The sequence below is a fragment of the Eretmochelys imbricata genome, chromosome 7 (assembly GCF_965152235.1).
Source record: "Eretmochelys imbricata isolate rEreImb1 chromosome 7, rEreImb1.hap1, whole genome shotgun sequence".
Lineage (NCBI taxonomy): Eukaryota > Metazoa > Chordata > Testudines > Cheloniidae > Eretmochelys > Eretmochelys imbricata.
In genome coordinates, this window is record NC_135578.1 from 108,438,830 (window position 1) to 108,456,366 (window position 17,537).

Consider the following 17,537-nt stretch of genomic DNA (forward strand, 5'->3'; position numbering starts at 1 on the left):
CAGACATATCCCAGGACTTGAACCTAAGATTTCTTGAAAGATTATCTTGCTTTGATTATTCGGAGGCAGAAGAGACCAAGAATCAGAGGCAAGATGCTAGAAGGAAAAATCAAAATCAATCGTACAACCAGAATCATATGGTCAGGATTCCCTGCTGCGGATGACATTGGAACTTGGCAGCACCTATTTTCATAGTCAGATCAATTCATTCTTTATTTATAGGAAGGGCCAGCTTGCCTTTATCCTTTATCTCAAGCACATCACGGAGCTTTTTTATCTCTTCCTGCACTGCAATGTTGAATTTTCAAGGCTTCTGTTAGGATATAGATATTCAGGCCTGTCTGTAAAGGCCTATACGCTAAGAATTTAGGTGTATTCTTATCACTTAGCTAGTTATAGAGGTACAAAAGAGAGAATCAAAATCACTGTCTGACTGTATAAGGTCTTTTCTCACTGTGACAGTCTGAGGCCCTGTTCTTAGGCTAAGGCCTTTGGCTAAACAGCAGAGGCAGCCATAAGCTGGGAAGCGAATGCTAGTCACATTGAAATAAGGTGCTATTGGGCTGTTAGGAATACTATCCTGTCCTGATATTACCTATCACCTCCAGAGAAAGGGAAGTGCCTAGAAAATGTAAAAGGAAACTTAGTTTGATAGCATCCTGTCTGGCAAGAACTCACTTATCCATAGTTGGGATGTGAAATCATCATTTCTGTGTTTGTTCTATCATTGTAGTCCCCGTTTCCCTATTGTTTTGTTGTAGAATCTCTGTCTGGATCTGTGATTGTTTCTGTCTGCTGTATAATTAATTTTGCTGGGTGTAAACTAATGAAGGTGGTGGGATATAATTGGTTAAATAATCATGTTACAATATGTTAGGATTGGTTAGTTAAATTTCAGGAAAATGATTGGTTAAGGTATAGCTAAGCAGAACTCAAGTTTTACTATGTCAGGCAGTCAGTCAGGAAGTGAGGGGGGGAAATGGGAACAGGGAATGGAGGTGGGGAAACTGGAATCATGTTTTGCTAAGGGAGGGAATGGGAACAGGGACACAGGTAAGGCTCTCTGTGGTCAGAGTTGGGAAGGGGGACACTAAGGAAGAAAACTGGAATCATGCTTGCTGGAAGTTCACCCCAATAAACATTCAATTGTTTGCACTTTTGGACTTCGGGTATTGTTGCTCTCTGTTCATGCGAGAAGGACCAGGGAAGTGAGTGGGTGAAGGAATAAGCTACATGCACCATCATCTTCTTAACATCCTTTTCAGGCAGAAGATATACCCAAGGTTGAGGTTCCAAAGAAGGAAGCAGATGATTGTTGAACTATAAGAAAGCTCCTTAATCATCTCCTCCTACTCCTAGTTGGAAATGCCGTCTCTGAAAGGGACAGATTCGTTCCAGAAGAGATGATCTGTCAACTACCTGTTTAGGATACCTGGAAAGATGGAGAATGATGGTCTCTCTATAGTCAAGGGGAATGATCTCTCAGGCATATCAAGCACTTAATATGCAGATTCATGGGATATTTTATTCTCAAGTGCCTGAAACTAAAGTGCATCTCTGGACCTACCCATTTTTCTACCTATACCTAATTTTTTTTTTTTTTTTACAAAAAGGTATATGCAAGCGATAATCACTGCCTATGAACTAACAAACTACAAATCTACACAATAAACTGAGATAATAGTTCTGGTGCCCCTAATGCCAGTCTCTTCTCCCAAAAATGTTAAAGACATGCCTCCCAATCCAAGAACTATTCAGAAGTTTAAACATTTGGGGGGCATATGCACATTCCCAGAAGATCCCGTTACCTTCATAACTTAACAAGTTCTAGGCTATTTTCACTCACAAAAATGCTGATTATCTTTTCATGAATAAAAAAAAAAAATCTAAGATATTTAGCACTTTAAAATTTACACGTCATACATGCCTGCTGTTCCATGACCACTCTTGCAATAGCAGCCTGGACTACATTGGTCCGATCCAGACAGTCCATACAGTTAACACGAAAAATTCCTTCTTGTTTACAAATCACACCAGCTTGATCAACCCTTTCAAAGGTGGTAAAAAATAGCAATAGTAAAATGTTTATTGAGAGATCTTAAATATGAAAGAACTGATCAGTCCATGCAAATAAAATAGAAAATTTAAGTTAGAAAACATGGTTCTACTAGACTAAACCATGGAATATTCATTCAGCATCTCAGCTACACTCCATTAGAACTGCGTGAAGTTTTTCAGACAAATAGTTTATTCGCTGAAAAATGCAGTTTGTCTACCTGAAGCTTCCTGCAAATTTGTCAAAAAGTTTCAAACAAAAAAGGAGGAACATACAAACCATTCATAAAACAAAACAGTCAGACAAGGTGGTAGTGGTGGAGTCCACCTCAACTTTTAGCCCAGTGGTTAGGGCACCTGCCTGGGATGTGGGAGACCCAGACTCAGTTCTCCCCTCTACTTGATATGGAAGCAGAAACCTGAACTTGGATCTCTCACATTACAGGAGTGTGCCCTAACCACCAGGCTATAGTCACTCACTTTTTCTCTCTAGCCCAATGGATTATTCAAGTATTTTATACATAGGAGAGAGAGACTCACTCCAGAATATCCCATAGTCTACTGGCTAAGGCACTCTCCTGGAGGAGGGGAGACCCAAGTTCAAATTCCTGCTCCACATCAGACAGAGGGGATGAACAGAACCCCAGTCTCCCACAACCCAGATGAGTGCCCTATTTGGCTAAACAGTTAGAAGGTGAGCACCGGCACCATCACTATCACCTCCACCCATTCTAGCACTTTATTTCCTTTAATGTGAAAGAGTGTAAGTTTCATTCAACCCAAAATGAAATTCATCAACTTTTTTGATTCATCAAAACTTTTTGGAATTTTCAGGTTGTTTGAGACAAACCAATTTTTTTTTTCAATTTTTCAGAACTACCAGCAAACCCAAGTCAGCCCAGCTGACATGAGCCCCCTTTTCAGAATAGCTACCTCCCCCTCCATTCCCCTTCGCCCACATTTCTCCACCGTTATCCTGAACTTGCAAGGAAGCCCATTTTTACTAAAAATTCAATATTCTAGTACATGCACACAAATTTAATTATTTCATTTCTATATAAAAACAATGCCAGCTTTAGAACAATAGCTAACGTATAGGACAACCATTCACAAAATTTCCTAAATGTTGCAGAAAAACATCTCCCAGACACCACTGACAATCTGACAGCACACTTCATTTATTTACACACACACCAATATGAAACAATGTACTGAACCATATACAATGTAATTCATGAAAGCCACATCAATCATATATCAAAATGCATAAATATGTAACCAATATACCTGGCTGGAGGTCAAGGGTTTTAACTGGCTGTTCAGGATAAGGTTGGAGCTCTATGCATGGGGGAACTGCATGATATTTCATACATAATTTCTTTAGATTTTTTTTTCAAATTAACAACAGTGAACCTCAGGGAAGGGACAATGTTATTGGGAGTTCTTCTGTTGTTAAAAGGGTAGAACCATAAGTATAGATCACAAGAATACTTCACAACATTGATTCCAAGATGCTGATTTGCTAACCAGGAACTAATGTTCAAGACAGGTAAAATTGGAGGGAAAAGATAATCATTGGAGAAATGTAAGGTCATAAAAATCCATCTAAACAAACATTGTTTAAACTGTTTTTCCCCTACTCTTTCATTCAAATTTTTCTATAAACATTTCATACCAGCCTGAGCATGCTAATACCTACCAACACCACTTCATATCAAGGATGATATCATGAATGGCATCAGTTAATGTTTGAACATTTTCAAACTTCATTCCTCTGCTAAAATAAAGTTCACAAAAGTAAATTAAGTTTCAACTAGAAAAATGATGCAACACACACAAGTCAAGTACAGACGAATATAAACTGATATTTAGCTAAATTTGAAGCAGAATTTATTCACAGCAGTTCTCATGCAATGTACAAAGTTTATGAAAATCTTTTCAAATGTCAGTTGCAAATTAAACCATTTAAAAATATACTCAAACAGCTACATTGTAGCCATGCCTATCTTCCCTCCGGCCTCTCAAGAATTCTCTTTCGATGCGTTCACCTATAAATGGGAGAGGATTTGGGGGGCAATTATAGTATGGTGCTAAAGTATGAACCAAAAGCAAAACAAAAAAAAGTGACAAATGATCAAATCTTTACATTCATGTAATTTTCATCCTGAGGGTGCTCAACAAGCCTGACAGACAATATATGTAGAGATCACATTACCCATCCGCAGAATGCAGCCACCTCAGTACTGGAATGTAGTAGGCAATCTGCTCCAGCAACATCATAATAGGATTTAACATCCTCCTTGTGTTCCCTGCCCTTCCCCAACCATCTGATCCAGAAAAGGGACCAGAGGAGTTATCAATCAATCATATCTATTATGGTGGCACTTGAGGGCCAACCAAGAAGAGGATCACATTGTGCTAGGCACTGTACAGAGTAGTAGACAGTCCCTGCCCTGAAGAACTTACAATTTAAATGGACAATACAGACAAAGGGTGCAGGGAATTCCATAACACAAAGGCAGAGTGAACAATGTGATGGCAGAAACAGTCATGTTATTTCCATGATTTTGGGGGGTGGGGATGGATTAGTCCAGAGGGGATGAGCTAAATGGAAAGAAAAGGGAAGGGTAAGGAGGCGTTGAAGGGAACAGGGTTGGGGGACAGAGCAGGGAAGGATAGGTTACAAGGGGCAGGTGTGGAGTGAAGCTGAGTTGAAGAAACTGTGAGGAAAGGGAGGATTGGAGCAAACAACCAAAACACTAATGATGCTTTTTGAAACACCAAAACTGTCCAGCAGAAAACAATGGCAAGCTAAGCTATGAAAAACCCAAGTTATATTACCTTCATTTACAAAAAAAAAAAATATTTCTCTCTCTCTCTGTGGAAGTCAATGCATTTCACACACTATTAGAAAACGGTTTCTCCTACCCTCAACATCTTTCATTTTAGCAAATACTACAAGATGACACATTTTAGAAAGCCCTCTTACCAGTGCTCATGGAAGTCAAAGGAAACATATGTGAGGTTTGAATTGTTGTACAGTAGCACTTGTTTAAGGTAAGCATCTCCAATAATCTTCTCTCGTCCAGTCTGATCCACCAAATTAATAATAACCTGTTCAAAAATTAATAATTTAATAGTTTGGTAATCTTAGTGAAGATACTTGCAGAATTACACTCTCTCTGGAAGGCAATATACAAAACAAATTACAAAAACATGAAAACAGTAAAAAAAATAGTTAAGTAATTCCATTTAGCTTATCTAACACAAGGTTCTCTTCAGACACCCTTTTTTCCCATTTTTGTTTTGGAACCCAAGTGATCGGGTTAACTGCTGTAGTTAATCTCATCTCCAATAAAAAACAAATGCTGATTTGACAAGCCCAATTAAAAAAAAGTTACCAAAAAGATGGGTTCAATTACTATTTCTGGAAATTGCTGTATAATTCAGGAAAATCAAGTGCTACACCTAAAGTTCTAATTTTTTATTGTCCTTTTAAGTACTCAGATTGTTTATGAAGTATTTTTAAACAATTCACACTAGTTGTTAAGTTTAAGTAATAAATACACTCATAAAAGTAGAAGTGCCAGCCTAAAACACACCTGTTTCTTGTAAATTTTCAGTTGTTCTTCAAAGTGGGCACAGAAATAGGGTACAGTTTCCTTTTCACCTATAAAGTAGAAGGACACTGTGAAGAACTAATCATTTCCTTTCACTTGATTAATTTTTAAAGGTATTAATTCATATTCAATTTCACACTATTAGGTACCTTGGATTAAGAAAACCTGCACATGCATGCAGGTAGCAGGATACATTCTACAGGATCATATTAATTCATTTTACCTTCTGAGGTCCAACACTGACACAGTGGAGATCCAATTAATGCCATGCCATATTACTACTGCGCTACTTACTTACCATCAAAGTGCAGATGAGAGTATCTTAAACTAAAACATTCTCTTTTATACTTTGGATGCAAGTCAGTCTACTCCTTCCTTTTCTTATTTACAAACCTCTTCAACCTTTCTATGCAAGCTCCATACTTCAGATGAACTCCCTTCACCTCAGAAGTATCTTAAATGTTTAAATAATCTTGTAAAAGTATGTAGAGCTGGTTTAAGTATAAACATTAGAATAGGATAGCACAGAGCCTGCTAAAGAATAAAAAATTTCACAAACTGTCCAAGACTGAAAGTAGACTATATTCTTAAAGATGTAATAGCACAGACTAGGAGAAACTATCTGGAATACACTTAACTAATGAGGTAAGATTTTATATCTTCGACATTAAAACTGATCCCAACAGGAGCTATAATCTACCTATAAATCTTCCAAATTAATTGAAATCCTCTTCATATTACCCACCAATTTTGCTAGGAATTCAGAAGTGCTGATCACCACAGTATTGAATTGCCCAGCCCCATAAACAAATGCCACACACGGAGATTCGTTAGCATTTCAAACTGTTTTGATAGGATTTTCGGAGGGATTTTCAAACGTTCCTATTGCTCACTGTTTTTTCTCATCTTTAGTACAAATTTGTTCACACTCTGCTCTTCTAGGATCTGGCAAGAGATCCCTTTTCAGCTATTTTAAGGGTTTTAGCAAACTCTTCACAAGACAGTTGAATTTGTTAGTGCTTTACAAAAACTTGAACCTGACAGGATGATGGTGGCAAAAATACTAACCTTCACTACCCTTCTAACACAGCCAAAAGCTAAGCATTACCATAAAGACATACCTTTACTTTTTGTTTTATGGTAGAGTTAAGGACATGTCTAGACTGCCCTGCACTTCAGACTCTGGAGGTGCGAACAGCACTGTGCACCAAAATGCTATGCTGTAACTCCCCTGTGTGGATGCTGCAGCCACAGACTAAAAGGTTCCTATTTCAAATTAATGGAGTCTTGTCTGAAGAGAACTATGTTAATGTGAACTAGGAAACTTTGTTTGCACCCACAACATTTATATGGGGGGAGTTACAGTGCAAAACTTTGGTGTCCACTGCTATTCATGCCCCTTCAGTCCAAACAGCAGGACAGTGTAGACATGTCCCTAAAGACCCAATCAGGATCAAGGTCCCATTCAACTAGTGCAAACATATAGAAAAAGACAATCCTCCCTTTAAGGGAAAGCACCTAAAACAAAATAAGAAAGTCTCTCTCCTGGAGAGTTTACAGACTAACATTAACTTTTAGTCCTAAATCAGCAACTAACTTTAAGTGCAGATTGTTCAATATAGTCTGTAGTTATCAGAAATAGGAGATAGTAAATATCACACACATACAAATCCCAGTCTTGCTGAATTACATGCTTGTGTTGTGGTGGGTTTAATACCACATCAATGGACTTATGAGCCCTGTCTGTTTCTCTGATGCTATGACAGTACTGTCAAAACACTTTCCCTTCAAGCATTTTTCCCTTTGCGGTAATGAATATGCTGTACTCCTGGGGGAATTCTGCACCAAAAAAATTAAAAATTCTGCAAAACTCTGCATTTTTTTTTTGTCAAAATACCATAATATAATCTCACCAGTTTCAATTATTTTGGTAATTTATTTCAAAATACCTGTCAGCAAGTATGTCGGTAATAATACAGAGAACAACAAAGATTCAGGAAATGTTTTTTGATAAATAGATTCCTTACTAGGCATATTAATATAGAATTCTGAGTAATAATTCATTTTAAACTATAATACAGAACTGCATGTCCCACAGCCATCAGAAGCAGTGCAAAGACTTGAGGGAGTTGGGGTAATGGAGGAGCTGAGGGAAAGAGAAGTAACTGCTGGGAAGGAGCCTGGTTGTGAACTTGGAGGGTTGCTGGGTATGGGTGGGAAAAGTGTGGAACAGGTTTTTTTGATTTTTTTTGGGGGGGGGGGTGAGAGGGGGGGTTTGGCAGGGGGTGTTAGGGCGCTTCCTCCATGCAGACTCTGGTTGATCCCTAGCCTCTCCCATTCAGTCAGGCACATCTGCTCCTGTCCCCATGTGTCCTTGCACCCTGTTCCCATGTGTCCTTCCACCCTCACTCAGACACCCAATCCCACGTGGCCCTGCACCTCCACTCCCATTCAGCTACTGCCCCAATCTGTCCTCCCTCACTAGTCCTTATGAACCCCAGTCTGTGACACACACTCCAAAACAGCCCCATGTACCCCACGCTGTCTCCCCATATCCCCTCTCCTAACCTGGCCCGACAAGCGCTGTGAAGAAGGCACAGGCAGTCTCTCTCTCTTCCCTATGATAGCTGGGGCTGACCAGGAGCCACTGCTCTGTTCTAGTGCCACAACACCCCCTGGTGGGTAAAAGGCAGAGCAGCAGCAACTTTCCAGCAGAAGTTATTTTCTGCAGGGGACGAACAAAAAAATATGCATGGCCTATGAATTCTGCAGTGGCGCAGAATTCCCGCAGACGTAACATTGGGATACAGAGCACTGGCAAATCTCAACTTTTCGAATTTCATTCTGGAGAACAATCCAGGAGCCTGGGTGCTAATCTAAACTTGATGCCCATAACCAGCCCAGATTCTCTCCAACTCAGAACTCTATTTTTTGTGCCATCTTAGTGGCGCAGAGAGAGAGAGAGAGAGAGAGACCGACCAATTAGCATACTTCAAAACTGATGTAGCAGGAACTTCTTGGTTTCATTTAAATTTAGAAGAAAGTCTAGAAAATGCACGTCCCAGAACTCACTGTAGTAAATTTACAATGTTGTACATTTTCATTCCTACCAGATTAGAAGAAGAAATTCTTAAAAAGCAGAGGGAAGAGTCTTATTATCAGTGAACTCTGTGGTGTAAGTTTCATACTGCCTCCAAAGCCTTTAGCATTTCCATTTTCAAAGCAGACCAGACTCTCCCCCTCCCCAACCCTGAAGACCTGCCACTGCATAAAAGAGTCTGGGGCATTAAAGAGGGGTGGAAGTGCATACAGTTATTTTGGGAACTCAATTATCCTCCTGTATCTGGGAGAAATGGGGACTCCTTAATCAAGTTTTGAGTTCAACTAAAGGACAGAGAAGTTATTTTAAATTGGACCAACTCACCATCATTACTTTTAGTTTTTAAAAAAAAGCGTTGACCAGAGGTCAATAGAGTAACAATTTTCCAAGTCTATTATTTTAAAGTGATCTGGGTACGTTTTACAAGCTCCACAGATTACCAATACTTACTCTTGTCCAGTCGTGGTCGTGGGTTGTACCTGTACCCAACCTGACTCCAGAACACTGGCACAGAGCCACGTGTTTGAATAAATGAGAGAGTATGATTATGGACATGAATCAATTGCTCTGTCTCCACATAATTTGCCACATTCCCATTTTTATCAACACCTCTTCGCTTATACCGCATCCCTAGAAGACAAAGAGAAAGATGTTGATCAGTTCACTCAAGAAAGCTGTGAAATTTTTTAAAATTAATCCTAAATATGGATATTCCTCACCACCAAAAAGACTTTCAGAAGTGTACAGAAGTAAATTATGTGAAATACAAGACAAATCAACCAGGCTATCCCAACTGACAACAACACTGATGTCTGGTTCCTTTTCTGGCTCCTCTCTCCCGTTTTATTTTATTTGGTAGAGATGGAACAAGGCTTTGGTTTTAGTCCTTATCCTCCCCTGCAACTATTCCCAAGGGTTGATTTTGTCTATACACCCTATACTCCTGTACTGCAGCAGGGTCTTCGCTGTAAGTACAGTACTACCATTAGGACAGTACATCCTGGACAAACCACAGTGGTAATGTCACTTCGATAACCTCATTTTCATTCTTCCCTTCCCCTTCTAATCCCTATACACTGTTGCAGTGAGTGTTCTTGTGCTAATCTTGTTCCTGTGCTACTATGAAGTTGAGAGTCAAGTTCTGATTTGTGAGTGTTGTGTGCTATTACTGGAGCAGCCCTATAGCAGGAGCTTAACTATATGAAAAAAATTTAAGGGCTGCGGGTGGGGTCTGACAGTAATTTATAGACTTGTGATAAGTAAACTGTGTGATTTAAAGTAATTAATCCATTACAAAAGGCCTATAACCTTGATAGAGCAGATTTCTACCAAATAAACATGTACAAGCAAAACCTGAACACTAAAAACCCAAAATACTAACTTGAAAGAAACTACAGATCATCTTTGACTGACAGATGCTCCAGTTTACAGAACAGTAATGAAGAAAGCTCCATGAGCAGCTTCAAGATTTGTAATATGGGCAGAATTGTTCATTAGCAAATGAAAGCAATTACATTTCCATCTATATACCTAGCTCTGTGCATTTTAAACATTTCTTGCTGCTGTGGCTACTATTTGTTTTTCCATCCAGTGTCCTCTGACCTGATTGCCAAGTACAGTAGTTTGGAAAAGTTTATAATGGTTTACATCAGTATTCCAAAGGCAAGAAAGTTAGTAAGTTTGAGTAATTACATTCATATTAAGTAGGAAACTAAATTTATATAAAACATGGAAATGTAATTCCACAATATGAGAATAAGAATCAATCCCTGAAACAGCACTGAACTTCTGAACTACAGAGCATTAGCTAAACAATACTGTGTGGTGGCTGCATGGGGGTGTCAGAAGGAGGTTATGTAACTAACAGTATCTAAACTTTAAATCACCACTTTTTCCTCAAAATTTCTAAGGCATCTAGAGGATGGCAAGTTCTAAAAGCAAAGCTTAAATCTATTTTTTATGTACCGATTTGGACGAATTAATTTTTTCACAACATTTTAGGTAGCGCTTCAGTTGTTTCTCATTTATCAGTGAATTTTGGAGTGTGATTCTGGACTGTACCATGCAGCACTATTATTTTCAAAATTTTATCCTTCACATCCCTTTTGGCATGGTTAGTATCTTGGACACACTCTGCTTACCAGCTCTATGCCGACTTCGGCGTGAGATAAGTGCTACCAGAAATCGAGGGTGAATATCATCTACACAAATTGACTCCTGAGGAGGCGTCTCTGGACTGCTTTTCTCATCATCAGATGCATCACTGTAATTAACTACAAGTTCTTCAATCTGTACAAATCCCTGAATGATGGGTATAATCCAAGAGTCCACTTCTGTGTTCTGTAAATTACAAAAAATATATATACACATCTATACCAGTTTTAACAGTTACGCTAATCTACAGAGGTTTCTGATATTATTGCTATTTTTGCAGGTGTGCTTGGTGTTACTCTGGCTTTTAGAGAAGTCTTCTCAAAACTCAGGTCCAATCCCACAAAAATTCCCAGAATCCCTGCCTCTTCATTTTGTATGAACACCTTTTTTACCTTCTCTTCTGATGGTGCTTTTATTTTAATCAGCAGAACCAGAGGGTTGTGGTTTTTTTGAGCTGGGAGAGGGTCTTTTTGGGGAGACTGGTGAAAAATAAAACCAAAGGAGCTGCCCTGGCGCATTACAATGTAACCTAAAAGTTTCATCATATTGCTCACTATTAATTTTAAAAAGTTACATTCTTTAAAGGATTTCATTTGTGTCTTACAGACAGCATCCAAATAATTTAAACTCTTCTTTTAAAAAAAAGCTTGAACACTGACAGTTAACAGTCAAATTAAAACACAAGATTCAAGTGTTCTGTCAAATGGAAGAGATCTGTTGGGTAAATAATATCCTTTCAGACAAGAAGCAAAGAGCCTTCTGTAATAATGTCAAATCAGAATATTCAGATTGGATTTTTTTTTTAAAACATCCACAATCAGTATCCTGTTGTAATGCTGAAAGATTAAATTATCCTTGCTAAAATGTCAGACCAAAGTCTATTCATTTAAAAATTTCCAGAAGGCTTTCAGAAAAGAAATCTCTCTCTTATCAGTCTTTTCAGGAGGGAGAAAGCAGTTCTTTCCTTCTTTGTGGAACTCTCCTTTAGCTGCATTTTATGGTACACTGCTTTTTGTCTGGCTCATCAAAATCTCTTGTTCAAGTCATTTTCAAAATAGTGCAAGTAAAGAATCCTGCCAGGATCAGGGATGCTATTGCGACACAAGAATTACACATTCCATTTACCTTTTTAAATTAGTTGCCATAAATGGAAGAAGTTCAGCAGATCAAATGCACAGGAGATCAAAATTAATGTCAGAGACAACTGCTACTTCTACTTTGAAGAGCCTGACATATTTGTGGAAAGTCAGGCATCACACGTGAAGCAATTAACCACACAGTATAAAGAATAACCAAAATGTTCAAATCTTAAATGATGCATATAGAGTTTAGATTAGTTTCCCCTTTATTTCTGTTTATCATTTACATTTAACTTATTATATTCTAAATGTATACATAAAACAAGAAAATGTAATAAAGATAAGAAACATATACTATGCTTGCTATTAGTTGTATTCTCTAAAATAACAGTCTCTAACTTGTGGTAAGAACCCCCTAGGAGGGCATGGAGGAATGTGCGGGGGGGGGAAAGGGAAGCACAGCAGGATCTGGACCAGCCCCCTTGGGGAGGGCGAAGGCAGAGCACCACCTAGTCCTGCTCTGCCCCCAGCCCCACCCTGGCCCCGGCCCTGGCCCCACCCGCAGCTCCACTCTGCCCCCTGCTTCACCTCCAGCCCAGCTCTGTCCTCATTCCCTCTCCACCCCCAGGCCAGGGCCACCTCCAGCCCTTCCCCCGTCCCCAGTTCTGCCCCCAGCCCTGCCTTCAGCCCAAGCTCCTCTGCTGAGCCAACTGTGCAGTAACGGAGGTGGGGCACAGACCGATTCCATTACTGGTAAAGGGTCAGGTGACAGGAAAAGTTTGGGCACCACTGCTCCAAAAGGAAGTCTCTACTGAAATGAGCTGTGAGTTGTGTCATAAATCATCAAGTTTCTCATTCTCCTACAAATTATCGTGTGAATTTGCCCCAAACTATCTTTTTTTTTTTTTGGCTCAAAAAACAGACGCTGTCATATTTACAACTAATGGAAATATGACAAACTAATTTTCTACATTTTTCATCTTGTGGACAAAACCTTTATATATTTAGGCCCTGGTCCTCCAAGTCTCAACAAATGAGAAGACTCCCACAGAAAGATGGCACATTTGATGGCCAAGTTTTATTTTTTTTAAACCACAAATGACAGAAGGCAAGTGTTAAACTTTTGTTTTGAAGTTTCTAGCTAGCCCAAGTTGTTAGTTTTAACCTTTAAATCATTGTGATATATTACACTATGTTCATCTATGAGCTTGAAAATTTAGAAGACAGCCTTAATGAAGCATTTCTAATTCACATTTCTATTTAAGGAAAAGTTAAAGTGGCTTGTTTGCTGCTTTATCACTTATATATCAGCCATACATACTAACAAAAGCTCAGAATACTTCGATGCACAGTAGCACTTTGTAACACTGAACAGTATTACTATTACTTAGTTGTATTACTGTAGCACAAAGGAGCCCTCGTCAAGGATCAGGACGCCACTGTGCTAAGTATTGCACAGACATCGCCAATCTGGCAGCCAGCCAACCAAGGAAAGAGGCACCCCTATACTGCCAATGTGCCTGGAAGTCCTCCCAAGTCCCCTTCCAGGCAGGCTGACAAGATGCTTGGGGAGCCCAGCGCATGAGCTACCAGGAAAACAGGCAGGTTTCTGTGGAAAGTTTAGTTAAAATCAGCATAATCCTGCAGAATATTTCCATTGCAACAAACCTGCGTTTTCCTTTGAACAATTATGTTGGAACATTTCTGACCACCTCTACTAAATAGTGCTCAGCTTTAACAAATTTAAGATGCACTTTTTAGAAAACAATTACCCACATCAGTATTGATGAGATCGTGAATCATGTGTTTGTTCCAAAAGAATCTGTCATCAACCTGTAAGAGAATAAAACAGCAGTATTCTAAACCAGGTTTTTCAGAACCTCTCAGTAAAGACACAGATGTGATCCCAAACATGAATTAGCTACCCAATAACTCCAACTGGTTATCCAACCCTTCACTGCTCACTTTTTTTTTTTTTTTTAAATCCGAAACATTTTGACAGATCTCATACCAAGACATGTACTTGATAGTTTTTAATTTTGTTTTCATTATGTAGAAGCCTAATGTAGAGCCAGTTGATATTTTATACCAGCTGATGATCTGGCCTTTAAAAGTTTCAAAATCAATACCACTAGGACTCCTAACAAATATAGTATGTTGAAAACACAGACTGGGCAGCCATTTTCTGACGTATAAATACTTACTTTCCTCCACAGCGACAAGTTAGTCTTCTCACATGAGCTTTGCTTCTGGACAGAGTTTGTTAGGTCATAAGTCAGACTATAGTAAAAGGAGTCTGAATCCATGAACATTTTGAAGAGTTCTTCTAATAACCTCCTCTCCAGTTTCTCCTTCTCCTTACTTTCTTTTATCTGCAAGACAAAATAATATTACCACCTTCTTAGTGGAGCTAAATAAAAATCAGGTAAGGACACTTGCAGACCAGCATGCACACTCTAACAAAAGCAAATTTTCCTGATGAAGAGGCCCATGTAGATGTAGGCAAGATCAAATTTAATATAAAACAAAGTAGTCGTAGTAGATTCTTAGAGGTGCTGGGCACAAACGCAACTTTCCTTGTGCATCATGTATGGGAAAGCATTTTGCCAAGAACAGTATCCAGAAGGTGGTGCAAGCAACCTGGACATGAACAAGTTTTATAGATAGTTTGGGGGAATTTTATGAAAACTATTGGCCTAACAAAAAGTTTTACTAAGATTACGCAGGTTTATTCAATTTTACTTCATTCAGGATTTCAACCTACTGAATATTACCATGGAGATTTCAATCTAGAATTGAAAACTAATAGAAGAATTTTGCTATAAAGTCTTTCTCTGAGAAGACTTGAGCTTCAACTCTTCTTTTTACTCCAACACTATGACGACACAAGAGGCACTTATCAAGCAAGCAGTCACAGTCACAGCTATAAAAGTTAGGGATCTCACCTGGAATAATTTTGGTGATTTAAGCTATTTTATTAGGGATTCTTCAGAAGGATGTTCAAAGACAAAAAACTGACTGAGGGAGAGAGATGCTTGTGAAAGATTCTTCCTCTCATGATCATGAGCAGAACAAAAATAAATGGATAAGATGGATAAGCATCTCTTGCACTCAGAAAGGCCTTGTTGCTACAGCAAAATGCTGCAGATGCTGAGGTAATATATAGCTGATTGTAATAAAACAAGCAAATTAGTAAATGAAAATGCCCTATACCCCTTGTATTTATTCAGCAAAGCTAAACTGGATTCTGAGCCGAAGTGAGAATCATTCCACAATGTTCATTCCAACATATTTCAGCTCAAATGAAAAAGTTCTAGAAATGCACCACAATGTAAATTCCTAACAATCCCTATTATTGTCTTTGTAAGAGAGGAATGCTACTCCAACCTGGGTGCTGTGTGTTTTTGGGCTGTGTGGCCACAAAGGCAAATGGGCTGAGGAAGGGAGAACAAACTGTGCTAAAAGAATTATCTTGAGAACATGAGGAAGCAGTTTTCAGCTGAGGTCCTTCAATCATGAAGAAACAGATGAGTCTAGGGCCACACATAACAGCCATCTTTCTCTCTTACTACATAGTTCCCTAAGCCATGCAGAAGCAGTAGATGGCAATCATCTCCACTTTAGTCTCTTCTGCCCACACTTCTTAGAAAAAGGACCAGCTGAGCAAGCCACTCATTTTTGCTACCTTGAATTGCCAACAAAGTCTCTCTTGCTGCCTCCCATTCTCATTTTAAGGGCAACAGACAAGAAATCCACTGAACCCCATCTTGTAAGAAGGGAATGTCCAGAAAAACTTTAGCAAGGCAAAACAGCAAGTGGACAATCTTAATGATGGCAAGAAATTGGACATTTTAATTATCTGATTCAGAGAACACAAATATGTGGCATCTAGCCAAACTGAAATTATGAGGTCACTTGCACTACCGCAGAATCATACATGGGGTCCTGCAAGTGCAAAAGAGCTAGAAGTTATTGAATGAAATTTTTCCATGAGTTACACTTATCAATAACCAGTGCTCTTCAGATATTAGTCCTAAGCAAAAATGGAAATTTGTATTTTCACTCACACTTTTCTAGGGCAAACATCTGACGAAGTCCACAATTTTACTGTACTCTGGAAATAAATGTTTTAAAAGTAGATTATTTTTAAATATTGTGAAGTAAGTGGTGGCTTTTAAATACCATACAAGGCCACCAATAGAAATGGCCCACATCATCATCAATCTTGATGACATCTTCATCACCTGGACTCATGGAAAAGAAGCCCTTGAGGAATTCCACCATGATTTCAACAATTTCCATCCCACCATCAACCTCAGCCTGGACCAGTCCACACAAGAGATCCACTTCCTGGACACTACGGTGCTAATAAGCGATGGTCACATGAACACCACCCTATACCGGAAACCTATTGACCGCTGTGCCTACCTACATGCCTCCAGCTTTCATCCAGATCACACCACACGATCCATTGTCTACAGCCAAGCTCTACAATACAACCGCATTTGCTCCAACCCCTCAGACAGAGAAACACCTACAAGATCTCTATCAAGCATTCTTACAACTACAATGCCCACCTGCTGAAGTGAAGAAACGGACTGACAGAGCCAGAAGAGTACCCAGAAGTCACCTACTACAGGACAGGCCCAACAAAGAAAACAACAGAACGCCACTAGCCATCACCTTCAGCCCCCAACTAAAACCTCTCCAACGCATCATCAAGGATCTACAACCTATCCTGAAGGACGACCCATCACTCTCACAGATCTTAGGAGACAGGCCAGTCCTTGCTTACAGACAGCCCCCAAACCTGAAGCAAATACTCACCAGCAACTACACACCACACAACAAAAACACTAACCCAGGAACCTATCCTTGCAACAAAGCCCGTTGCCAACTGTGTCCACATATCTATTCAGGGGACACCATCATAGGGCCTAATCACATCAGCCACACCATCAGGGGCTGGTTCAACTGCACATCTACCAACGTGATATATGCCATCATGTGCCAGCAATGCCCCTCTGCCATGTACATTGGCCAAACTGGACAGTCTCTATGTAAAAGAATAAATGGACACAAATCAGACATCAGGAATTATAACATTCAAAAACCAGTTGCAGAACACTTCAATCTCTCTGGTCACTCAATTACAGACCTAAAAGTGGCAATTCTTCAACAAAAAAATTAAAAAAACAGACTCCAACGAGAGACTGCTGAATTGGAATTAATTTGCAAACTGGATACAATTAACTTAGGTTTGAATAAAGACTGGGAGTGGATGTGTCATTACACAAAGTAAAACTATTTCTCCATGTTTATTTTCCCCCCGTACTGTTCCTCACACTTTTTTGTCAACTGCTGGAAATGGCCCACATTGATTATCACTATAAAAGGTTTTTTTTTTTTTCTCTCTCCTGCTGGTAGTAGCTCACCTTATCTGATCACTCTCATTACAGTGTGTATGGTAACCACCCATTGTTTCATGTTCTCGGTATATATAAAATCTCCCCACTGTATTTTCCACTG

General features: G+C 39.2%; 1 protein-coding gene across 3 annotated transcripts in view; it reads right to left on the reverse strand.

The window, feature by feature from the left end:
• Positions 1-17,537, reverse strand: part of INPP5F (inositol polyphosphate-5-phosphatase F) — a 113,300-nt gene that overhangs the window by 19,747 nt on the left and 76,016 nt on the right. For all 3 annotated transcript variants that reach the window (XM_077823030.1, XM_077823031.1, XM_077823029.1), the window contains 8 exons: positions 14,213-14,380; positions 13,785-13,841; positions 10,917-11,115; positions 9,226-9,405; positions 5,658-5,725; positions 5,045-5,169; positions 3,755-3,832; positions 1,928-2,048 (listed from right to left, as the gene is read on the reverse strand). In XM_077823030.1, coding sequence (XP_077679156.1) covers positions 1,928-2,048; positions 3,755-3,832; positions 5,045-5,169; positions 5,658-5,725; positions 9,226-9,405; positions 10,917-11,115; positions 13,785-13,841; positions 14,213-14,380 — 996 coding nt within the window. The remainder of the gene's footprint in view (positions 1-1,927; positions 2,049-3,754; positions 3,833-5,044; positions 5,170-5,657; positions 5,726-9,225; positions 9,406-10,916; positions 11,116-13,784; positions 13,842-14,212; positions 14,381-17,537) is intronic.